The sequence below is a fragment of the Dipodomys spectabilis genome, unplaced genomic scaffold (assembly GCF_019054845.1).
Source record: "Dipodomys spectabilis isolate Male_0828 unplaced genomic scaffold, ASM1905484v1 ptg000039l, whole genome shotgun sequence".
Classification (NCBI taxonomy): domain Eukaryota; kingdom Metazoa; phylum Chordata; class Mammalia; order Rodentia; family Heteromyidae; genus Dipodomys; species Dipodomys spectabilis.
In genome coordinates, this window is record NW_024870716.1 from 6208537 (window position 1) to 6233335 (window position 24799).

The 24799-nt window shown below is 45.9% G+C and overlaps 1 protein-coding gene across 1 annotated transcript; it reads left to right on the forward strand.

Moving 5' to 3' along the window:
* The first annotated feature begins 685 nt into the window (after positions 1 to 685).
* Positions 686 to 24321, forward strand: Prickle1 (prickle planar cell polarity protein 1). Its single transcript, XM_042677759.1, has 8 exons — positions 686 to 748; positions 10186 to 10377; positions 11874 to 11987; positions 13533 to 13670; positions 15050 to 15253; positions 16100 to 16286; positions 18006 to 18869; positions 22466 to 24321. Exons 2-8 carry the CDS (start codon positions 10246 to 10248, stop codon positions 23341 to 23343), a joined length of 2517 nt encoding a protein of 838 aa, XP_042533693.1. The 5' UTR covers positions 686 to 748; positions 10186 to 10245; the 3' UTR covers positions 23344 to 24321.
* Positions 24322 to 24799: the final 478 nt, after the last annotated feature.

Sequence of the window (24799 nt, forward strand, 5' to 3'; positions counted from 1 at the left end):
AATATCTTCCTTTTTTCTGGGGCTGGATTTGAGGTCTTGTTTTTGCTTGTGTTCCTCCTCTCTGTACAAACCTGAAGGGCCCCTATGAGCTCCTATAGCCTATAGGGCTCCTATAGCTCAGAAACAAGATTAACCTTAACCTTTATGGCGCATTTCCTTGCATTTGCGTAATGATATGCACACTAATTGCAAACAACAACGACAACTAGTTAACTCAGCACCTCAGGTGACCTGACTCCTTTTCTTTGGCTTGTTATTTACTGAGGGGGAAATAAATATAGATAGGTAGGCATATATACATACATACATGCATATTGCCCTGCTCTAAAGCAGCAGGTATCACTTTTAAGTGCAGGGAGAATTGGTATGTTAACTAGCCTCTGGGTGTTGAGAACTTGGTGAAGAGGTGCCATTTGCTACCTGGCCTTGTTGTGGGCCTGGTGGGGGTGATGTCTGTGGGTGGGTCATCCGGGGCCGAGGCTGGGTGTGTGAGGAGGGGGGGGGGAGGGCCTGGGGGCGGGGTGCTAGCCCGGCGGGCGTGACGTCACGCCCGCCCCAGCCCCGCCCCCCCGGAGCCCGGCGGTCGCCTCCTGCATTTTCCTCCGGGCCTCGCCACCGGCGAGCGCGCCTGCACCTGCGGGCGGGAAGCGGACCGGAGCCGTGCCGGGCCGGGGGAGTCCGCACCGCGGCGGCTGCCGTCCTCGGGGCTCCCCGGGAATGGAGCGAGCGAGCGGGCGCGCGCTGGGAGGTGGGTACCTGGAAGGATCGCGCGCGCGCGCGCGGGTGGACGCGGGCCAGGGACGCGGGCAGCGGTGACAGTTCCTGGAAAGCGGGCAGCCGTGAGCGCCGGGCTGGGCGGCACCTCCTGCAGGGCCGGATCGGGCGAGGGGGACCCCCGCCCCACTGCGCCCCGCCGGGCTGGAAAGCGACCAGGTCACTTGGTTTTGATGGGGTTTTTTTCCCCCTGATTACTTTTGGGGCTCGGGGCAAGCAGGACGGCGGACGTCTTCTCTGCGTGGTGGAGAGACACAGAACTGGGGCGATCCGGGCCGGGCGGCTCCGACACGAGGGAGCGGGGTGAGCCTCGCGGGGGTCGAGGATCGTGTACCCCAGCAGTGCGTCATGCGTGGTGAAGGTAGCGGCGGGGACCCCCCCCCTCCTCCGGGCAGGCCGGGCCCGGTGGGGAACGCAGCGCGCGGGGACCCCTGCGCTCGCCACCGCCCGCTGCTCCCTCTCAGCTCGAGAAGTGGGTGGCCGGGGGTGACCTGGGACGCACCCCGTCCCCTGGGCGTTGGGGAGCTCACCCACGGCGGATTGGGGGGTGGGGAGTTCACAGGCCGCACCTGGCACCCCGGCCCCTGCCCCGCAGCCCATGTTGGGGGACCCCCCTCCCCCCGGCGGCGGGGACCGAACTCGGGGAGCTGGGGCACTTGGTGCCGCCTCCAGCTGCGGCAAAAGGGGAACTGGATCTCTTTCTAGCCGTGGTGAGGGGGCTTCGAAGGCGCCTTGGGGATTCAGGGGAGGGGGTGCTGTTCTGGGAGCCTCACGGCTGCGCCCCGGTGGTTTCCCCGAAGCTATATACCCGAGCCCGCGGACCCAGCGGACCGGGGCGCCCCCTGGTGGGCCTTGGGGTGCAGGGGGCGTCAGGGCCCTGCTCCATGGTGTTGTGTGTCCCTTCCCCGAGAGCCGGGATCCGTGGATCCTGGGTGCCAGAAGTGGGTCCAACCAGCCGGGCGCCGGTGATCATGTCTGTAGTCCTAGCTACTCAGGAGGCTGGGGGCTACTCAGATCTGGGGGGATCGCGGTTCGAAGCCAGCCCAGACAAGAAAGTCCTGGAGACTCTTCAGTTAACCACCAAGAAAGCTGGAAATGGAGGTTTGGCTCAAGTGGTAGAGGGCTACCTACCCCTGGAGGAAACATTAAAAATAAAAAGCTCAAGGACAGTGCCTAGGCCCTGAGTTCAAGCCCCAAGACTGGTACAAAGAAAAAGGAAGAAGTAGGCCACCAAAACATTCCCAGAGAAAGGTGCCATCCCTTCCTTGGGCACCAGGTTGAAAGGCTCGGACTTTCACGTCCATCTGTCTGCCTAAACCCAGGCTATGTGTGGAATTTGTTTTTACAACTCACAGGCTTGTGACTTCTCAAACACTTTATTGAAGTGTTTTCTCTGGAAGCTTGTTTCAAACGAGTGTTGTAAGTTCCACAAAGAGGAGTGTTGTTCAGGAGCCAACAGGTGACGGGGTGAAACCCGAGTCCCTGTGTACATTGGAGTGCAGTCTGGCTGCCGGTTTCCTTGGGCCTCCGTTGAAAATAGAAATTCCAAATCAAATCAAATCAATAGGAGAACTGACGGGAACGGGGTTTTTGAGAAACGTAGGTGCTGTTTCCCCCCTGTGCAAAATCAGGAGCTCACTGCCTCCTCTGCGCATTTCAGAGCTTGTCTTTATAAACCACAAAAAAAGTCCCTTCCCCCCCCCCCCCCCAAGACAAAAAGCATCTCTGGCAAAGAACCATTCTTTGTCATCAGATTTCCTCCTTTTGTTAAGCAAGTCTGTCTTACTGTCGGGGAATGTTATTTGTGCATGCAACTAGAATGCTTTGAAAGAGCTCCACATTTCCTCTTGGAAAAATGGATCTTTTTTGTTGTTGCAACTGGTGGCCGTATGACAGACAGCCCAGTCAGCTGTTGGAAAATGTGCAAGTTAGGATGCACCATTGACCTGATGCCTCTAATTGCTGGCCTGAAGTGCTAGAAGTCATGTTTCAAAAGCAACGTAGGTAGCTGCATTATGCTTTTTACATTTTTTATTTGTGTCTGTACTGGGGTTTGAATTGAGTATCTCTCACTCTGCTTAGCTCGTTTTTAATGGTGGTGGTTGTTGTTATTATTATTATTATTCTACTTCAGTTATACCTCCACTTCTGACTTTTTTCTGGTTAACAGGAGATATCAGACTCTCTTAGATGTGTCTGTTCAGGATGGTTTTAAACCTCAATCCTCAAATCTCAGCCTTGTGAGTGGCATGATCACAGCTTGAGCCACCAGCACCCCACTTGACTTTTTCTTTCCAAGTGAATCAGGTGGAATTGAGTTGTGATCTGTTGGCTTTGATTTCTAACAGACCAAGGACACTGAATAGTTTCTTGCTGTGTGAAAACTAAAGAAATTTGAATGCAGGCAATTTCATCCTTGAAGTTAAGTTCAGATTGTTCTGGAATTATCTGGTTAAGAACATCATCACACAAAGGTTGTCAGTTTTCCCTACTGAATGCAATGCAGTTTTTACAGGTGTCTGCATTCGCTGGTATAGTTAGCCTGGAAAGATTGAGTTTTTTTTTTAAAAAAAAACAGGGAATCCTATGACCTCTATGTTAAATGCAGTAAGGCCTTGTTAACAAGCAGTTTTAATGAAAAGGGAGCCCCTAGCTTCAGGGGACACCTAGGGAATGTGAGTACAACCGACTTCACAAATCAGTATTTGTTGGGTTTGGAGGGTTTGTTTTGTGATTGTTGTTTGTTTTGTTTTTGTTTTGTGATCAAAGGATTCCTAACTTCCCTGGGCATGTTCGCAGCAGAAGTACTTCTTCCTAGCAATCCAAGAATGTCACGGCAACTTCATCCAGGGACTAGAGAGAGGACCTTAGGCTTCAGATTCAAGGGCAACAGTGAAAAATATTCTGTTGTTTGCATGATTCTGATTTGATCTGGTGATTTGGTCCAAGGAGACGATGAATAACAGAAACCACACACACATCACTGACAATCGTTACAACCTCATGAAGCCGTTCTTCTGGCCTCCCAAATCTTCATTCCCCTGCCCAGTTGATCTGTATTTATGTGTTGACATGACATCTTTTAGTTTCTTAGTACTTCAGACTATAGCTGTGCCTTACTTTCTCCCATTCCTTTGCTTCCCCTATTCAGGCGACTATGGGTAGTATTCATAAAAGGGCTGATTGGTCCCTCCCAGGTTCTTTTCCTCACTATATTGTTTCCCCTCCTCCTCTCTTTCCCCCTCCTCTTTCATGCACTTACTAGACTAGCACTTGAACTTGGGGTCTGGGACTCTCAATTCCTTTTTTTTCTTTCTTTCTTTTTTTTTTTTTTTTTGCTTAAGGCTGGTACTCTGCCACTTGAGCCACAGCTCTATTTCTGGCTTTTTGGTGGCTACCTAGAAATAGTCTCACAGACTTCCTTGCCTAGGCTGGCTTTGAACCACAATCCTCAGATCTCAGCCTCCTGAGTAGCTCATGCTGACCCTCTTAAAGGCCTGAAATACATTGTATCTGCTTTTATTCCTGTGCCCTTTTGCCATTTTCTGTTGCCTGTGGTGTCAAGTTCAAAGTCTTCTGCCTGACATACATAGTTCTTGGACTTCTAATTCAAATATAGTTGCCCTCTATTGCTGCTGCTGAGAAGAATCGATCTTCTGGGGAAACTAGCCACTGTTCACCTGCAGCTTCCTGTGTTGTGAAAACTTAATTAAGCTCTCTAGGAAACTGTTCTATGCTAATTTATGGATATATCAAGGTCAAAGCTAGAATCCTTAACTATCCTGGAAGCAGCATACCACACAGTAGAAAATAAGATTATCCCCAAATAACCATATTAGTAGAGCAAAATAATGAAGCTGCATTTTGGAGTATAGTATGTCAGTATTGGGATTTGAACTCCGGGCCTCATATTCTCACTTGACTTTTTGCTCAAGGCTAATGCTCTACTGGTTGAGTTACAGCTAGACTTCTGGCATTTTTTGGTTGTTACTTGGAATAAAGAATCTTTCCTGCTCAGACTGGCATCAAACCATGATCCTCAAATCTCATCCGCCTGATTAGCTAGGATTACAGGTCTGAGCCACGGGAGCTGGTTGGTGTCCAGGGTTTTACAGGACAGATGGAAGTCGCCTCCAAAGCAAATAGAGAATGTGGCTAATAATTTGTCAAAATGGTACTTTAGGAAGCTATAGAGTTTTTGTTATTAATATAAAGTTCCTATTCAAATGTCTCTGGTGACATTTGACTATAGCTCAATGGTAGAGCGTTTGCCTCGTACCTACAAGGAAGGCCCAGGGTTCAATCCCCAGCAACTGTCTAATCACAGTAGAAGTCATAATGCCAGTTCATGTATTGTACTAGCAGTAAGAAGTCGTTATATTCAGATAGTTCTTTCCTGATTTTTTTTTTTTTTTGTCAGTGGTGGGGCTCGAACTCTGGGCCTCGGCACTGTCCCTGAGCTCTTCAGCTCAGGGTGAGCATTCTACCACTTGAGCCATAGTACCACTTCCGATTTTCTGGTGGTTAATTGGAGATAAAAATCTCACGGATGTTCCTGCCCTGGCTGGCTTTGAACCATAATGCTCAGTTTTCAGCCTCCAGAGTAGCGAGGATTACAGGCATGAGCCACCAGCACCACCTGGCTAGGAATTTCTTTTTAAATAGAAACATATATGATTATAAAACATAGCACCTACCCCCTTCCACCTGTTGGCTTTCTATGAAGGACATCTGCCCAGCCCTTTCCTGATTTTTACATTCTTTTGTATGCTGCATTGTTAAACCATTTTTGAAATTTTCCATTTTAAAAAAAAGGTCCTGGTCCTGTGCTGACAGGAAAGTCCACAAGACTCTTATCACCAATTAACCACAAAAAAGCCAGAAATGGAAGTGTGTTCCAAATGATAAAGCACCAGTCTTGAGCGAAAAGCTAAGAGACAGCACCCAAGCCCTGAGTTCAAGCCCCAGGATGGACACCAATAGAAAAACCAACCCATTTGTCGAGGGTACTCAGGGCAACACCCTTAGCTCCCAGGTCACATGTCCTCTTGACAATTATATGATGATTGAGAAGTCTTACATCTACAAGCTTTGTATTTGGTTCTTTTTAAATGGTGAGAAGCTGCTGTTTAAATATTTGCAAGGAAGAGAAGGGACAGAGGAGGAAAATGGAACTATTCCATTGTCTATGACATAGGGCTTTCTAGGAAAAAAGTGTCCTTACTCGTACCAACCTCAGGCTCATATGTCAACTTCGTTTTGTCTAGATCCTTTTCTTCTGTTCATCATTAATTTCTCCAGTTGGTTCTGTGTGTGTGTGTGTGTGTGTGTGTGTGTGTGTGTGTGTGTGTGTGTGTGTGTGTGTGCGCAGACACATGATTGAGGCTTGAACTCAGAGCCTAGGCACTGTCCCTTAATTGTAAGTCTACCACTTGAGCCACAGCCTCCCTTCCTGCCTTCTGGTTAATTGGAGATGAGAGTCTTGGAGACTTTCCTACCTGAGCTGGCTTCAAACTGCCATCCTCAGATCTCAGCCTCCTGAGTAGCTAGGATTATAGGCATGGGCCACTGGCATACAGCTCTAGGTATTTTTTTCAAGATACATTTAACTGCACTTCTTTAAGAGAATGTAAAAATACTTTCAATTAGATCTCATGAAAGTAGTTTGTGTGTATGAGAGGGAAGAGGTAAGGATGTGATGATAAAGCAAATGAAGCAAAGTATGATGAACACTTGATGATTCAGTAGGAATTGCTTTAGTGAAAATTAATAAGTAGAGCACTGAAGGCACCTGAATTCCTAACTACTCAGGAGACTGAGATCTGAGGACCAGTGCTGGAAGCTAGCCTGGGCAGGAAAGTCCATGACACTCCAATAACCATCATAAAGCTGGAATTGGGAGCTGTGGCCAGAAGTAGAGCACAGCCTTGAGAAAAACAAAACAAAGCAAAGCAAAAATCATGCTACTGAGCAGCACCTGTTCCCTAGTGTCTCTCTCTCTCTCTCTCTCTCTCTCACACACACACACACACACACACACACTGATTTTGTCTCTCATGATCCTGAAGTTGTCAGTGAATGACAGTCCTAGGTGTACCAAAGACTGGACTTCATCTGGGAGAGTTACAGGTTTGGCATGTGGCCAGCATATCCAGGTAACTGGGAGGAGAAAATGGCAATGTTTAACCCTGGGTTACTCTGACTGAAGGAAGCAGTTCATCGCACATTCCGCAAAAGGAGGCAGACTAAGGAGGACATTTCGATTTTTGGCAGTCTGTTGGGCCAGCCTGGAAAAATCCATGGTTTGTGGTATTTCCCTATTTTATATAAAATAGTGACAATTTTTTAAGGTAAAATTTAATAGTTATATCCTTTATGGATCTGAAAAAAATATACCAGTAGTATTTATCCCTTATCCCCAAGCAGATTTGACAAGGAACAAATGTTTATATTTGATGATCCAGATTAAACTGTATGGAAGGCATCAGTTCTTGTGGTGAGGCCTTTTGAGTTATTCATTAAAGTCTTAATCTAGTTCTTAGCCTTTGATGTGTGCAGGTAGTTATTTTTAAGGGAAGGAGATCCAAACCATTTTCTTTCATTAACACCAACCCCCCCCCTTGTTTATTTTTCCAGTACTAGGGCTTGAACTTGCTCAAAGCTAGCACTCTACCACTTGAGCCACAGCTCCACTTCTGGCTTTTTGGTAGCTCATTGTAGATGAATGTCTCATGGACTTTTCTTCCCTGGCTGGCTTTTAACCTTGATTCTCAGATCTCAGCTTCTTGAGTGGCTAGGATTATGGGAATGAGCCACTAATGCCCAATTACTGGGGTTAGCTTTGTTTTTGTTTTTGTACCTGTCCTAGGGCTTAAACTCGAGCCTGGGCACTGTCCTTGGCTTTTTTTGCTTCAAAACTTAGTGTTCTACCACTTGAGTCACAGCTCACTTTAAGCTTTTTGGTGATGAGTTGGAGATAAAGAATCTCATAAACTTTTGCTTGGGCTGGTTTCTAACCTTGATCCTCAGATTTCAGCCTTTTGAGTAGCTAGGATTTACAGATGTGAGCACTGGCACTCAGCAGGTATTTATTTTATTTTTTAAAGGAAAGGCTTGGTTAGATTCAAGACATTTTCTGACTCTCATTAACACATCCCTTTTTATTGAATAAGCCAGAAGAATGTACCTATGTTTACAAAGCCTTAAGACATGAATTGCACCTGTACAAAATCATAATTCTAAAAGGTCACAGCCTCCTGAGGGTAGTATGAGAAATGAGACCATCTTTGCTTCCTGTTCAGGGTGAATGGAAGTTAAATTTATTAGTTTGACTGAAGTGACGTAGTTCCTTGTACAATGAAGACTATCTGTGAGATACTTGGTCTATGACTGTTGGTGAACTGGTTGAAATTTAAGTTCTTCAAGTGCCTTTTGATTTATGAAAGAAAATCCAAGTTTGATCATCATAGATTAACTTACACTGCTTAGAATTATGAAATAATTGCAAAAAATGACCTCATGCTAGGCTGACATTGTTTAGGCTTCCCTTGTTTAAGCAGACCATAACGTCTATTAAGGTACTATTAGAAGTCTGTGGCTTTTTGCTGTGTGATCTTGAGCAGGTCACTTCTAACTTTTGTTTTCTTTTAAAATGATTGGTTAGACTAATTTTAATTTCATTTCTTTAAAGCCTCTTAATTGGGGGAGGGGCCAGGAGACAGGTATGAAAAATTCCAGCTAGTTGTAAAAGTTGTTATTCTTGAATATTGGTGGGGGGATAATTTTTGGCTCAGAAAACCCTTAGAAAGATGATTCCAGGGACTGGGAACGTGGCTTAGTGGTAGAGTGCTTGCCTAGCATGCATGAAGCCCTGGGTTTGATTCCTCAATACTATATAAACTGAAAATGTCAGAAGTAGTGCTGTGGCTCAAGTGGTAGAGTGCTAGCCTTGAGCAAAAGGAGCTCAGGGACAGTGCCCAGGCTTTGCGTTCAAGCCCGAGGACTCGCAAAAATAAAATGATTCCAGGACTCACTATAGCTATAGTGTACTATTTAGCTAACACTCAGGTACCTGAGATCTAGAAGATCATGGGTGAAGCCAATCTGGGCTGAAAAGTCTGAGAGACTCTTAATCTCCAATGAATCAGCAAAATGCTAGACTGCAGACATGGCTCAAGTGGTAGAGCACCTGTCATAAGTAAGCAAGCCAAGCTAGAGGGTAAGGCTCTGAGTTCAAGGCGCAGTACTGGCACAAAATAAATTTAAAAAGGATGATATACTAGGTGGTTTCTTTATCTGAGGTAGCTTCTCATTCAGAGGAAGATTTAATATCTCACTTTGTCCAACATCAGGGCGTGTGGCATTTCATATAGTTACGTACTGCCTAACTTTTCAATAAATGCTGGCTTCTAATGCAATTAAACATTAATAGTCACCAAGCCTGGATTTTTGTTTAACTTAGTGTTGTATTCAATTACTGTATGTTGAAGGACCCCATTGACGAGCGGCTGGCTGACTTTTGCCCTTAGTAAAAGGCTTGAGGATTTAATGTGCTATACAAGGATTTAACTGTGCGGTTTCTATTTGGCATATAAACTGAGTTTAGTGTCAAGATTAGAAGTCTGAAACCTAAGCAGTTTGGCCCAAGGAACCCAATCTCAGCAGGCAACAGCACCTCATCTTTCAAAATTGCTTAGGAAATATAGGGTGCTGAGTGGGGGGTTTGATGGGGACAAGGCAGATAGCTTATACCTCTCCCTGCAGTCTTAGCACGGGGATTTCATTTGTAAGCAATTTAAGACAGTCAACAAAGTAATTCTGAAGATTTTTTTTCAATGAATTGAGTACCAAAAGGGGAACTTGTGAATGTGTGTGTGCACGTGCATGCACACACATGCCAGTGCTCGCTAGTCCTGACACTTGAACTCAGCCTGAGAAAAAGCTCAGAACCCTGGGCTTTTTTGCTTAAGGTTAAAGCTCTGCCACTTGAGCCACAGCTCCATTTCTTGCTTTTTTGGTGATTAATTGGAGATAAGAATCTCATTGACTATCCTGCAGAGGCTGGCTTTGAACCATGATCCTCAAATCTCAGCCTCCTGAGTAGCTAAAATTACAGGCATGAGCCACCAGCACCTGGATACAAGCTGGCTTTGGCTGCTGCCACCTCCTCCTCCCTCTCCCCCCACCCCCCCCCCCCCACTGGCAAGGACCATTTTCAAATTATATAGCCAGAGGATTTTTTTTTTTTTAAGTTTCAGTGGTCTTTGGGATTGGAGGGAAAGGAACCAGAATAATTTGATTACTTTCTCTGGGGCCAGCTGTATGTCAGCAAGCATTCAATAAATACCCACGGATGGTAAGAGTTATGCCTGCAGGTTTTTAACTAGTTTGTGGATTTTTTTTTGTCCACAGCAGCCATTATTGGATGTCCAGTGACTGAGAACCAAGAGTTTTAGCTTTATTATTACTATTATGCCTTTGGAGATGGAGCCGAAAATGAGCAAGCTAGCTTTCGGGTGTCAGAGAAGCTCCACGTCAGATGACGACTCAGGATGTGCACTGGAGGAATATGCCTGGGTCCCTCCAGGCCTTCGACCAGAGCAGGTGGGTACATCATCCTGGATGGTTGGCTTTCTAGAACACTACTCTAAGAATGCATAGAACTAGCTGAGCACTGGCAGCTCACACCTGTAATCCAACCTACTCAGGAGGCTAAGATCTGAGAATCAGAGTTTGAAGCCAGTCCAGGCAGGAAAGTGTCTAAGACTCTTCAATTAATCACCAAAAACTGGAAGTGGAGGTGAGGCTGAGCAAAAGAGCTCAGGGACAGTTCCTGGGCCCTGAGTTAAAACCCCAGGACTGCCTTCCTCCCTCCCCCAAAATGCATAAAATGTAACTGCAGAAGTGGTGTGTCAGCCTCTCCCCCAACCCCCTACCCATCAGTCTTCAGTCCTGTCTGGATGGCTTTGAATGCTGATTCCTTAAAGTCCTATATAATTTTCCTTCTTTGTACCCATGGGTCTAGGCACCTCATAGCAATGCTGGTTTTTCACTCATGATAAACAAAGTTCCACTGTTAGGTGGACTTCTGATGAGTGATCATTAAGAGAAATTTACTCGTTTTAAAACTTGAGGGACACCCAGCTGCTGGTGGCACACTCCTGCAATCCTAGCTACTCAAGGAGGCTGAGATCTGAGGGTCAAGGTATAAAGCCAGCCAGAGCAGGAAAGTCTGTGAGACTCTTTATCCCCAATAAACTATCAAAAGGAAGAAAGCCAAAAATGGAGCTGTGGGACTGGGAATGTGGCTCAGTGGTAGAGTGCTTACCTCGAGTGCACGAAGCCCTGGGTTCGATTCCTCAGTACCACATACACAGAAAAAGGTGGAAGTGGTGCTGAGGCTCTCAAGTGGTAGAGTGGTAGCCTCCAGTGAGAAATCACAGGGACAGCAAGCACCCAGGCCCTGAGTTCAAGCCCCAGTACCTGCACCTGCCAAAAACATTAGTCCTCCTTTGGAAATTAATCCAGGTCAACATGGCTTCTCTCTGGTTTCCTTGGGAAAACTGATACCAGATATTGAGAAAACAACACCCTTGGAAAAGGAAAACTGACTCATGCTTAGGAGCACCTGACTAGGGAATACTTATATGGAACAAAAAAACAAAAACAAACTTGTCTTTTGAACATACAAAGTGCAGAAAGCAAAGTACGCGGTTTTTGTGTAATGGCTAAAGTTAAGACTGCATACAGCCTGGGTGGTCATTTGCAGAATTTACCCAGGATTCCTCTGGAAGATTCCTTCATGACCTTTGAAAGACTTAGGCTGAGAAAAAAGTAACATTCAATGTGCATATTTTATGGCACGCAATTTAGAGTACCCCCTAATTGTCACTTACAGATTGCATTCCTGAAGAACAATTTAGCAACTGGGTGCTAGTTATCTGCAGGTCTGTAGTTCTGCTGAGTTGGCTCAGCTGGTCTTCTCATTAAGCTCTAAGAGACCCAAAAACCTTGATTTGCAAAGGACAGTACTTATAAAGAAGGAGTAAGCGCAGACCTCACATTCTGTGTGCTGATGTCATTCTCTGTCCCTTATGCAGATTCAGCTCTATTTTGCATGCCTGCCAGAAGAAAAGGTTCCTTATGTCAATAGCCCTGGAGAGAAACATCGGATTAAACAGCTTTTATACCAGCTGCCACCACATGATAATGAGGTAAAGACACAGGAAGAAGAAAATTAACCATACATTGAGTTGCCTCTCATAAATCCTGCTCACCTAGGCCTCTCTTTGGCCTTTCTTCCTTCCATTCTAATTGGGCCTGAGAATACAGCTGTCTATTCTTGAAGTGAACAGCGAAAAGGGTGGTCCTGTAATAAACTTAACACTAGTTGTTTTTTTATAGTGTTTGCAGCCACCCACCAATGATCAGAAGGATATAAATTCCTGATGTTTCCCTGTCTGTGTCCAGGATGAATGCCTTATGGGAGTTCAGGCCCAAAGTTGAGTGCCTAGGGAATTGGGAGTCAAAATGGTAGTTACAGTTAACACATGGGGTAAACTTTTGTGTGTCTTTCTAGTAAAGGTTGATCATAAACTTTTTGTTTTTTGGCAGGAAGGGGCTGGTCCTGGGGCTTGAGTTCAGGGAAGCTTCACCATCTCCCTTAACCTTTTTCACTCAAGGCTGGTACTCTATCATTTGAACCACACCACCATATTTGGGCTTTTTGGTGGTTAATTGGAGATATCATAGACTTCCCTGGATGAGCTAGTTTTGAACTACAATCCTCAGATCTCAGCCTCCTTAGTAACTAAGATTACAGGCATGATACACTGGTGCCCAGCTCATATTTTATTATTTTTTTTTTAATTTTTTTGTTGTTGTTGGTCATGGGGCCTGATCTCTGAGCCTGGGCGCTGTCCCTGAGCTCTTCAGCTCAAGGCTAGTGCTCTTCCACTTGAGCCACAGCACCACTTCCGGCTTTTACTGCTTATGTGGTGCTGAGGACTCAAACCCAGGGCCTCATGCATGCAAGGCAAGCGCTCTACCACTGTGCCACCTTCCCAGCTCACTAATTTTTATTTTTTCTTTATTATTAATTGTGCAAAGGGGTTACAATTCCATAAAGTCAGGTATAATGCTTTCCAGTCAGTATCACCCCCATTTCTGTCTGTTTTTTAAAAAGGCAAAAAAAAATGCATTTTAACTTGTATTCCCCCCCCCCCCCACTTTTTTTGAGGGCTACGAGATTTAGGTGTAGCATTAAAGAAACCCTGGGAACTTTCCAGGTATAATCCTAGCTAGTAATCTTAGCTACTTAGAAGAAGGAGGTCAGAGGATTGAAGTTTAAGGCTGGACAAAAAACTTTTCAAGACTCCATCTCTTCCGTAGCTGAGCATGGTAATGTATGCCTGTTAGCTTTGGGGGGAAGCAAATGCTGGATGCACCTATCATCCACAGCACACGAAGAAGATCAAATATGAGGATCAAAGCCCCCACGCCAATTTGGGTACCAAGGGAGACTACATCAAAAATAACCAAAGCAAAAAGGGGCTAGAGGCATGGCTAAAGTAGTAGAGATAGAGCATCAGCCTTGCAAATATGAGCACCCCCCCAAAAAAAAAAGAAGGACAAAAGAACCCACTAGGGATTCAAGGCAGGGAAGTTATCACCCTGTCTTGTTTCTGGAAACTCATTCTACACATAAAGAATGGGCGAGGAATACTCTAGCAGGGACTTGTGTTTTCTATTCTATGAAGGTACGGTATTGCCAGTCTCTGAGTGAGGAGGAGAAGAAAGAATTGCAGGTGTTCAGTGCTCAACGGAAGAAAGAAGCTCTTGGAAGAGGAACCATTAAACTCTTGTCCAGAGCAGTGATGCACGCTGTATGTGAGCAGGTAAGCCCTTTCCTGCTAAGTGAGTGGTGGGGGTGGTAGGGATATAAAAGACTCCAAACAAAAGGATCTGAGGATCACAGTTCAAAGCCAATCTTGGCAGGAAAATCCATGAGACTCACCTCCAGTTTACTACCAAAAAGCTGTAAGTAGAGCTGTGACTCAAGAAGTAGAGGGCTAAAGTGGCGCTGTAGCTCAAGTGGTAGAGCGCTCGTCTTGAGCTGAAGAGCTGAGGGACAGCGCCCAGGCCCAGAGTTCAAGCCCCACGACCGACCAAAAAAAAAAAAAAAGAAGTAGAGGGCTAATTTTAGCACAAAAGCTCAGGGACAGCATCCAGGCTCTAAGTTTAAGCCACAAAACCTGTACAAAAGATGAGAGAGAGAGAGAGAGACCAGCATTTTATTTCATATCAAAGCATGTTTTTCATTGGTTATCCTGGTGTATGACACTACAAGTCAGTCTGTAGTAAACACAGGCTAAACTGTGCCATACCCAGGAGACTGGCGTGGAAAGGCATTAGGATACACACTCGCTGTTGAGGAAATGCAGAAACATAATGAAGACATTCAGCTCTTTACTGGTAGCTAGTTCTCAGCCAAGGAAATGGATCCAGCAGGAGGCTGGCTCAGGAAAAGCAGTTAATGGGGGTCAGATTCAATGGTGCTTAGAAACAGTCCAAGGGTGGTTTGTATATGTGAAGGTTGTTTATTATAGTCAAGGTAGTCAAGTAACCCAGTGTTAAAGAGCCATTTAGTCACTTACAGAAGATAAAAGTTTTCTCCAGTCGCTGGTCGCTCACACCTGTAATCGTAGCTACTCAGGAGGCTGAGATCTAAGCATCTAAGTTTAAAGCTAGCCTGGGCAGGAAAATCCAATTAACTTTAAATAAATAAATAGAAAGAAAAGGGGAAATACATAAGTGGAGCTGCAGCTCAAGTAGTAAAACACTAGTCTGAGCTAAAAAGCTCCTGAACAGATACCCAGGCCCTGAGTTCAAGCCCCAGGACCAACATTAAGAATAAAATAAAATAATGCTTTTACCAGGTGCTGGTGGCTCACGCCTATAATCCTAGCTACTTAGGAGGTTGAGATCTGAGCATCATAGTTCAAAGCCAGTCCAGGCAGGAAAGTACATGCGACTCATACCTCCAGTTAACTACCAGAAAACTGGAAGTGGAACTGTGGCTCAAAGTGGTAGAATGATAGCCTTCAGCAAAAAAAGAGCTCAGGGACAGTGCTCAGGCCCTCAGTTCAAGCCCCATAATCAACCAAAAATAAGTAAATGGACCTTCTCTGATGAAGCTAGCACTTATGGTCAAATAGGGAAAACTGAGAATCCAGTTACTGAAAGGATTATTTTCATTTCAACCCTTTGTTTTCAGTGTGGGCTGAAGATAAATGGAGGTGAAGTGGCCGTGTTTGCCTCCCGTGCTGGTCCCGGTGTGTGCTGGCACCCATCCTGTTTTATCTGCTTCACGTGTAATGAGCTCCTGGTCGACCTCATCTATTTTTATCAGGATGGGAAAATTCACTGTGGCAGGCACCATGCTGAACTACTGAAACCACGGTGCTCAGCATGCGATGAGGTAAAATAAATAAATAAATATATATAAATTCAGCCCTTAATGCTGGAAAAAAATGAGCCACTATGTAAGCCAGTATTCCACTCTTCCTGTCTAAGCCAGATATGTGACTCCTGGTTTTCTTTGGAGATAATAAAGAGAAGGTAACAGGTGTCTTTACTTTGCTAAGTATAGTATAATGTCCTTGATGAATTTGGAGTGGGTGGGGGTTAGGGATAAGTTGAAGAAGAGTACTTAGTAGATGAATTTTTAGAAAATTGGTTTGAAAAAAATATACTCTAGTGTGTATCTCTGTGTATATATAGAGAGAGAGACAGAGACAGAGAAAGAGACTCTCGGCTGTTATTCTAGTTACTCAGGAGGCTGAGATCTGAGGATCACAACTGAAAGCTAACCCCAGGGCACAGGCAGGAAAGTCTATGAGGCTGTTATCTCCAATTAACCATCAAAAAGTCAGAAGTGGAGCTCAAGTGGTAGAGTGCTAGCCCTGACTGAAAAATCTAAGAGACTGCCCAGGCCCAGAGTTCAAGCCCCAGTACTGTCATACACACCCAAACAACAATTAAAAAAAAACAAAAACCCCAAACCCCAACCTCTCCTCAGTCCTTCAGGCCCATTGTCCTGTCAAGGCCTGCAGAAAGGAGAGCTGTACACAGGCTAACTTTCCGCCTCTCCTCCAGGGCTACAGAGCTACCAGGCAAGAAGACCCTAAGATGGTGGGCATGGGGATTCATCCCATTACTGTGGGATTCCAGAGTCACACTATGAGCCCAGGGAACCATAATTGCTTGGCCTTTGTAGTACTCGTGTATTTTCTTTCATCTTCTGGTTTCATGTTTCCTTGGAAAGATCATTTTTGCTGACGAGTGCACGGAAGCTGAGGGGCGCCACTGGCACATGAAACACTTCTGCTGCCTCGAGTGTGAAACGGTGCTGGGCGGGCAGAGGTACATCATGAAGGACGGCCGCCCCTTCTGCTGTGGCTGCTTTGAGTCTCTCTATGCTGAGTACTGTGAAACCTGTGGGGAGCATATCGGTAAGTCCGGCCTCCATCCAGACACCCTAGGTGATCTACAGCCTTGCGGGGTTTGTTTTCACTTACTCTTGTGAAAACAGAAGTAAAACTTACATGCAGATCATGAATGTTTCGGTCTGGTGAGTTCGGACAGGTGGATGGTCAGTCAATTCTGCCATCACGGCGGCAAAGAATGAATGAGAGGATGCTGAACATTTGCTCAGGGGTTCTGTGAGACTCTGATCTGATTTGATTTTCTTGTGCCAGTCCTGGGGCTTGAACTCAGGGTTGTTTGGGTGTTGATCCTCAGCTTTTTTGCTCATGGCTAGTGCTCTACTACTTGGGCCACCGCTTTATTCTGGCTTTTTGGTGGTTAATTGGAGATAAGAGTCTTTTTTTGGGGGGGGGGGGGCGGGGTCCAGTTGTGGGGCCTGAACTCTGGGCCTGGGCGCTATCCCTCAGCTCTTCAGCTCAAGGCTAGCGCTCTACCACTTGAACCACAGCGCCACTTCCGGCTTTTTTCTTTCTGCTTATGTGGTGCTGAGGAATGGAACCCAGGGCCTCAGGCATGCAAGACAAGCGCTCTACCACTGAGCCACCTTCCCAGCCCCAAGATAAGAGTCTTATGGATTACCCCAGCCGGCTTCAAACTGCAATCCTCATATCTCAGCTTCCTGAGTAGTTGGGATTACAGGCATGAACTACCCCTTACCTGGCTTAATTTTTTCATTATTATTATTATTATTATCTGTAAGTAGTTGTACAAAGGGATTTTCAATTCAGTATATCAGATAATGAGGGCAAAGTATCTTGATCAGTGTCACCCCTCCCATTGTTGAGGGCTACCTTGCACAGCAAAATTACCAATAAGAAGCACAAAAGTACAAAAATCCTGGCACTAAAACAGCCACAAATAGGGCAATTATTTATTGACTGGGAACTGAAACTAAAGGCAAAGCATCCTTTTGTTTGACCTCAGCTTAGGACTCATTGCTGAAATGTCTCACCAAGTGGAAGTGGCAAGTATCAATTCTGAGAGGTCACAGATAAGTCAGTAGGCAAACTGACAAACCCACAACCTTCAAATGATGAAGCCTGGACTGGGAATGTGGCTTAGTGGTAGAGTGCTTGCCTAGCATGCATGAAGCCCTGGGTTCAATTCCTTGGTACCACATACACCGACAAGGCCTGAAGTGGTGCTGTGGCTTAAGTGGTAGAACACTAACCTTGAGCACAGAGAGGCTCAGGGATAGTACCCAGGCCCTGAGTTCAAGCCCCAGGTCTGGCAAAAACAAACAAAAAACAACAAATGATGAAGCCTCTTAATATCCAAGGCATCCAAACTCCCATCAAGAACAAGACAGAAGCCAGGTGCCGGTAACTTACACCTGTAATCCTGGCTACTCAGGGGACTGAGATCTGGAGATCATGGTTTGAAGCCAGCCCGGGCAGGAAAAATCTGTGAAACTCATGTCCAATTAAGCCACCAACAAGCAGAAGGGGAGCTGTGGTTGAGCTGTGCTCAAGTGGTAGGGCACTAGCCTTGAGCATAAAGGACAGTGCCCAGGCCTTGAGTTTAAGCCCCAGGACTGCCCCCCCCCCCAAAAAAAAAAAAAAAAGAAAAGAGTAAGAGAGAGTATATCTGTCACCCAAGAGTTCCCTCTGGAACTGGTTTCTTTTTTTTTTTGGTTCTCCTTCATTTCAAGCAGTAAGCTGTTTTCCTACCCTTTGTCCAAACAGGTGTTGATCATGCACAGATGACCTACGACGGGCAACACTGGCATGCCACGGAAGCGTGCTTTTCCTGTGCCCAGTGCAAGGCTTCTTTGTTGGGCTGTCCCTTCCTTCCTAAACAAGGCCAGATTTATTGCTCTAAAACCTGCAGCCTCGGTGAAGATGTCCATGCCTCCGATTCTTCTGATTCTGCGTTCCAGTCAGCCCGATCGAGGGACTCCAGGAGGAGTGTCCGAATGGGCAAAAGCAGTCGGTCAGCTGATCAGTGCAGACAGTCCCTTCTCTTATCCCCAGCTCTGAACTACAAGTTTCCAGGCCTTTCAGGCAATGCTGAAGATACCCTTTCTCGGAAACTAGATGATCTGAGTCTTTCCAGGCAGGGGCCAACTTATGCCAATGAAGAATTCTGGAAAGGCAGAGTGGAACAAGAAACTCCCGAAGACCCTGAAGAATGGGCAGAGCATGAAGATTATATGACACAGCTCCTCCTCAAGTTTGGTGATAAAAGCCTCTTTCAGCAACAGTCCAGTGAGATGGATATTAGAGCCAATGAGCACTGGATATCTGATAACATGGTTAAAAATAAGACCGAGTTAAAGCAAAATCACCAGAGCCTTGCAAGTAAAAAATACCAATCTGATATGTACTGGGCCCAGTCACAAGATGGACTGGGCGATTCTGCGTATGGTAGCCACCCCGGCCCCGCAAGCAGTCGGAGGCTCCAGGAATTGGATCTGGACCATGGTGCCTCAGGATATAATCACGAACAGACGCAGTGGTATGAAGATTCCCTGGAGTGCTTGTCAGACTTGAAACCAGAGCAAAGTGTTCGAGATTCTCTAGATTCTTTGGCTTTGTCTAATATCACAGGTATGTAATCTAGAGAGTTGAGGGAATTTGGAAAAAAGGAGCTATGAAAGATTTCATTCAAAAAGTTACACTTCAGGGTTTGGGAATGTGGCTTAGTGGTAAAGTGCTGGCTAGCAGATATAAAGCCCTGGGTTCAGTTCCTCAGTACCATATAAACAGAAAAGTCAGAAGTGGTGCTGTGGCTCAAGTTGTAGAGAGTTAGCCTTGAGCTCACAGACAATGCCCAGGCCCTGAGTTCAAGCCCTCAGATTGGCAAATAAAAAATAATTTACGGTTCCACCTTGGAAGGATATGGTATATTAAAAACTCTGGACTTTAAGGAAAGACATTTTCTGTAAAGCTACACTATAGTGAGATAAAGGTGTATCCCTAGGTGAATGCATCCATGTATATTTTTAACACAGCTCCCCCCGCCCCCCCCCCCCCCCGCCCCTACTCCCTTCCCATGCTGGTCCTAGGGCTTGAACCTGGGACTAGGGACTGTCCCTGAGCTATTCTTGCTCAAGCCACAGCTCCATTCTACTTCTGGCTTTTTGGGGGGTAGTCCTTTGTTTTTTAATTGAAAATGAGTCCCAAGGACTGGCTTCAAACAGTGATCCTCAGATTTCAGCTTCCCGAGTAGCTAGGATTACAGGCATGAGCCATTGGTACTGAATCAATACAGCCTTTGAAATCTTTTTTTTTTTTTTTTGGCTGGTCCTGGGGCTTGAACTCTGTGACTGGTCGCTGTCCCTGGGCTTTTTTTTTTGGGGGGGGGGGGGGCTGGTTGTGGGGCCTGAACTCTGGGCCTGGGTACTGTCCCTCAAAGGCTAGCGCTCTACCAATTGAGCCACACCGCCACTTCCGGCTTTTTTTTCTGCTTATGTGGTGCTGAGGAATCAAACCCAGGGTCTCATGCATGTAAGGCAAGCGCTCTACCACTGAGCCACCTTCCCAGCCCCCTGCCCCTTTTTTTTGCCCCAGGCTAGCACTCTATCGCTTGAGCCACAGTGCCACTTTTAGCTTTTTTTCCCCCCTATGATTAATTGGAGATAGTTTCACAGACTTTCCTGCCTGAACTGGCTTTGAACCTTGATCCTCAGATCTCAACCTCTTGAGTAGATAGGATAACAGGTGTGAGCCACTAGTGTTGGGCAGTATTATCCCTGTTTCAAGGAAGAGAAATTCAATTTATTTGAATAAGAACATTTATAGCTGGATTGTACACAAAAGGTCTCTGCATTCTGATTGTATTATATAATGTACTTTATAAGCTCAAGGATTTTTGTTTGGTTTTGACATTTTCCTGAATTACCCTGTTGCAAGAGATTGTTCTAAAATACTCGATTTTTTGTTTACTTGCTTTTTTAATTAAAATACTTTCCAAGCGGGGGCTGGGAAGGTGGCTCAGTGGTAGAGCGCTTGCCTTGCATGCTCAAGGCCCCGGGTTCGATTCCTCAGCACTACATAAGCAAAAAGAAAAAAGCCGGAAAATACTTTCCAAGCCTCTCAAAGGGTTCTAAATGCAAGAGTGGGCCTAGAACCCAGCTAGTTAAGAATATCTTACTTGGGGGGCTAGGAAGGTGGCTCAGTGGTAGAGCGCTTGCCTTGCATGCCTGAGGCCCTGGGTTCGATTCCTCAGCACCACATAAGCAAAAAGAAAAAAGCTGGAAGTGGCGCTGTGGCTCAAGTGGTAGAGCACTAGCCTTGAGCTGAAGAGCTGAGGGACAGTGCCCAGGCCCCACGACCGGACCCCCTGCCCTCCCCCCAAAAAAAGAATCTCTTACTTGTGATAAGGCCTTTGGCCACAGTAATGATGTCCTCGCTCAGCTAGTTTTATAGTCACACCGTGACACCTAGACCTTTGATAAAGGTTGTGTTACTGTAATAAAAGCAAGAAATGGATTATTGGCTAACCTCTGCCAGGAATGACTTGTGCAAAGGAGGTGAGCCACAGCTCTACTCGGACCATGGACTGACTTGTCAGCAATAAGGCCTGAAATAAAAGGGAGTGGTGGAAGAAGTATGGCAGGCCTTGTGCTAGGTATTTTAACATTTAAAATAAAAAACAGAAAAAAAACCCAGATATGATTTGGGGCAAGTTCAAGTAACATGTGTAAGGTTCTAGGTTCAACCCCAGCACCAGAAAAAAAAAAGGGACTGATAATTCCTCAATAATGAGTGGTTTTAGAGAGTTACAAAGTCTCAAGCTAATCACAATCCATACTACCCTCTACTGTCCTTTAGTCTGCTGGGCAATAATATGCTTTCAACTTGCTGGGGTCTTAGCTTTGAGAAAAGTTCTGAAATCATCTAAGCATCGGTGGCTCATGCCTGTAATCCTAACCACTAGTGAAACTGAGATAGGAGGACTGCATTTCAAAGCCCATGTAGGAAAGTCTGTGAGACTCCAATTATCTAGCAAAAAGCTGAGGCAGAGCTGTGGCTCAAGAGGTAAAGCACCAGCCTTGAATGATGGAAAGTCTAAGGGAGTATTTGAGACCTTGGTTTCAAGTCCTAGTACCAGCATAAAAAGAGTAAAGTAGGATTGCTGTGGAAGTAGCATGATTTATGGGTTGAAGGTGGAGAGGACAAACCTTTTCTGAAAGACTTAAATCCTTGTGACATCATACAGTATCCGTTGCAATCACTCAGCTCTGCTGTTGTGAAAGCAACCACAGACAATGTGTGAAGTAGGAGCTACTGTGTTCCAGATCAACTCTACACAAATAGGCTGTTGGGCTGGGGGTTCCCAATGGCCTGTGAGATGCTGGCTAAAGGGAGAGATTGACTTGAGAGATGCTCAGTGAGACAATTTGGCTTTAATTGCTACAATAACATAAGCTTCCACAGCTTATGTCACTGCATGAAAAGGCTTCTGTGGAGAGCTGGTAGGATTTTTGCTGCTTCTTCCATGTGCTAGAACAATTTTTGGCTCCAAACTGGTGGCTGTGACCCTTATACCATTAACTAAATCAAACTTCTCAGTTTGTGGACAAGGTACATTGGTCTAATCAAAGATTAAAATAGGGACATTTTCTTTTTTATTGTTATTATCTTTTTATGCCAGTCCTGGGGCTTGAACTTGGGGGCCTGGGTACTGTCCCTGAAGCTCTTTTGCTTAAAGCTAGCCCCTCTTATCACTTGAGCTAAAGCTCCACTTCCGTTTTTTTTTGGGGGGGGGGTCCAGTCGTGGGGCCTGAACTCTGGGCCTGGGCACTGTCCCTCAGCTCTTCAGCTCAAGGCTAGCACTCTACCACTTGAGCCACAGCACCACTTCCAGCTTTTTTCTTTTTGCTTATGTGGTGCTGAGGAATCAAACCCAGGGCCTCAGGTATGCAAGGCAAGCGCTCTACCACTGAGCCACCTTCCCAGCCCTCCACTTCCATTTTTTTTTTTGTTTTTAGATTAATTGGATGTTAAGAGTCTCTTGGACTTTTCCTGTCCAGGTTAGCTTCCAACAGCAATCCATCTTCGGATCTCCGCCTCCTGAGGAGGGTGTGAGCCTAGTGCAATAGGACATTTTCTTGGAAATGATTCCCTTAGGTAGGGTGTTTGTAACAACTGTGGGAATATTAGGATTTCTAAGAATCACATCTTGTTTCGGCTTCCTTCAGGGGCTTCCGTGGATGGGGAAGGCAAGCCGAGGCCGTCCTTGTATTCGCTGCAAAACTTCGAGGAGATGGAAGCGGATGAGTGTGAGAAGATGAGCAACATGGGAACTCTGAACTCGTCCATGCTGCACCGGAGCGCGGAGTCCTTAAAAAGCCTAAGCTCAGAGCTGTGTGCAGAAAAAATCATCCCGGAAGAGAAACCCGTCCACCTGCCGGTGCTCAGAAGATCCAAGTCTCAGTCCCGGCCCCAGCAGGTGAAGTTTTCGGACGATGTCATCGACAACGGGAGCTACGACAACCTGGAGATCCGGCAGCCGCCCATGAGCGAGAGGACTCGGAGGCGCGTGTACCACTTCGAGGAGCCGCAGCAGCAGCGGGGAGCCAGGCCGCACCACCACCACCACCGGCGCCGGAGGAGCCGCAAGTCCCGCTCCGACAACGCCCTGAACCTGGTCACCGAGAGGAAGCTGGCGCCCAAGGACCGCCTGCGGCTCTACACGCCCGACAACTACGAGAAGTTCATCCAGAACAAGAGCGCCCGCGAGATCCAGGCGTACCTGCGCAACGCGGAGCTCTACCGGCAGTACGCGCACGCCGCGTCCGACTACGCGCTGCAGAACCCCGGCCTCAACCGCTTCCTGGGGCTGTACGGGGAGGACGACGACTCCTGGGGCTCCTCCTCCACCTCCTCCTCCGACTCGGAGGAAGAAGGGTACTTCCTTGGACAGCCCATCCCTCAGCCCCGACCCCAGAGATTCACCTACTACACAGATGACCCGGCCAGCCCCGCACCCGCACTGCCTACCCCTCCGTTTAGCCAGAGGACCACCAAATCCAAGAAGAAAAAGGGACACAAGGGCAAAAACTGTATCATTTCTTAAGTCTAGCCATGAATCCGTGGGCTTTTTTTTTGTTTGTTTGGTTTTGTTTTCTCCTGTAGGAAAAGTTGCTCCAATAGTTTCAAAGTGCTTTCTTGGCCCGTGTAAAATGAGAACCTTACTGCTGTTTACAGTGTCAGATACCATGGAAGAGGTGTGGCTGCTCCCGGTTGACCTTCCTCGGATGGGAGCCAAGGTGCATCTTGTGCCTGTGGGCCCGTGTCTTCGTTTCCTAGAGCTCCTTTGGTTTCCAACCCCTCTTGAGTATTCCTAACCCAAGAGACTTGTCACCAGGTGTTGATCGGCTGGGAGTGTTCCTCTTGGAAGATGGAGAGCTCTAGCCACCTTTGTAAAGCAATAGTGTTTGTTATTCCGTAAGTCAGGTTGGCTCAGGTCCGGATTGGTCCTTGTTGTGAGAGGCATGCACATCATCACACAGACCTAGCTAACACTGTGCATCCCTATTGTATGAGGCCACCTTGTCCCCTTCTCCCGAGCCTGGACTAGCCAGGTGAACATTGTTATTGTATTAGTTCCAGCTACGGATTGAGAAAGGAAAAAAAAATTGCTATTTATAACGTAGTATTTCCTAGACTTAAGTGTATTCCTAATTTAACGGTGCAAATACTAATGTATATACTGTACAGTTCAGATTTTAAAGCTGATATTTTTATATCCCTGAATTGCAAGACGTTTGTTAACACTGCAGTGCTTAGATTCGTTAGGGAATCAGAAGCGGCATTTACGGATGAAACGACTGCTTGTATTTTAGTCAGGGTTTATAAGTTTAGATGGTCAAATTTATATTGCCTAGTGATGGAAAGGTGTTTTTTTTTTTAATTTGATTTTTCAGTCTTTAAAAAAAAAAGGCTCTGTATGCATGGTGGGGCTATGTAAATACTCTTTAAAACCATGGCCCTATTAATCTTATGAGTGTTATTTATGGGTCAAGCAATGTAAACTGTATAAATGTAAAAACAAGCCAAAAAAGAAAAAAAAAAAGAAAAATATCCATACATACCCCTGGAATATATGGTAAAAACAAGTAGAAGCTGTCTGGATGTTTTTCCCTTGGGGTAGGAAGTGCCTGAGCAAGGTAATGAATATCTTGTGGGAAAAATCCAAAATACAACCAGCAGAATTTATGGTTTTTTTTTTTTTGCTGTGCCACTGAGTACACTTCAAGTTCATAGATTCTAGTTTAAGGGGTAAATGATGTTGGATTTGAACTAAGGAGCCAATTATTTTGTTAAGGTGCCATCCCTGCATATATATCCAGTCCTAATGAAAGGTCCTGGTGCCATCCAGGGCTTCCTAGGGAGGTATTTAATAAATGCTGAATAAATAACAAACCACTTTTCTGAATACAAATCTTTGCAAACATATCTGGGTAACTTCCACCATGGAGACACGATCAGTCTGCAGTCCTCCTACTGCTAACAGGCCTTTCTTTGACTCC

Coding starts and splice junctions, on each gene's coding strand:
- Prickle1 (XM_042677759.1), top strand. CDS start 10,246: ATGCCTTTGGAGATGGAGCCGAAAATGAGCAAGCTAGCTTTCGGGTGT. Junction 13,671..15,049: donor TGCACGCTGTATGTGAGCAG/GTAAGCCCTTTC, acceptor CTTTGTTTTCAG/TGTGGGCTGAAGATAAATGG. Junction 16,287..18,005: donor AACCTGTGGGGAGCATATCG/GTAAGTCCGGCC, acceptor TTGTCCAAACAG/GTGTTGATCATGCACAGATG.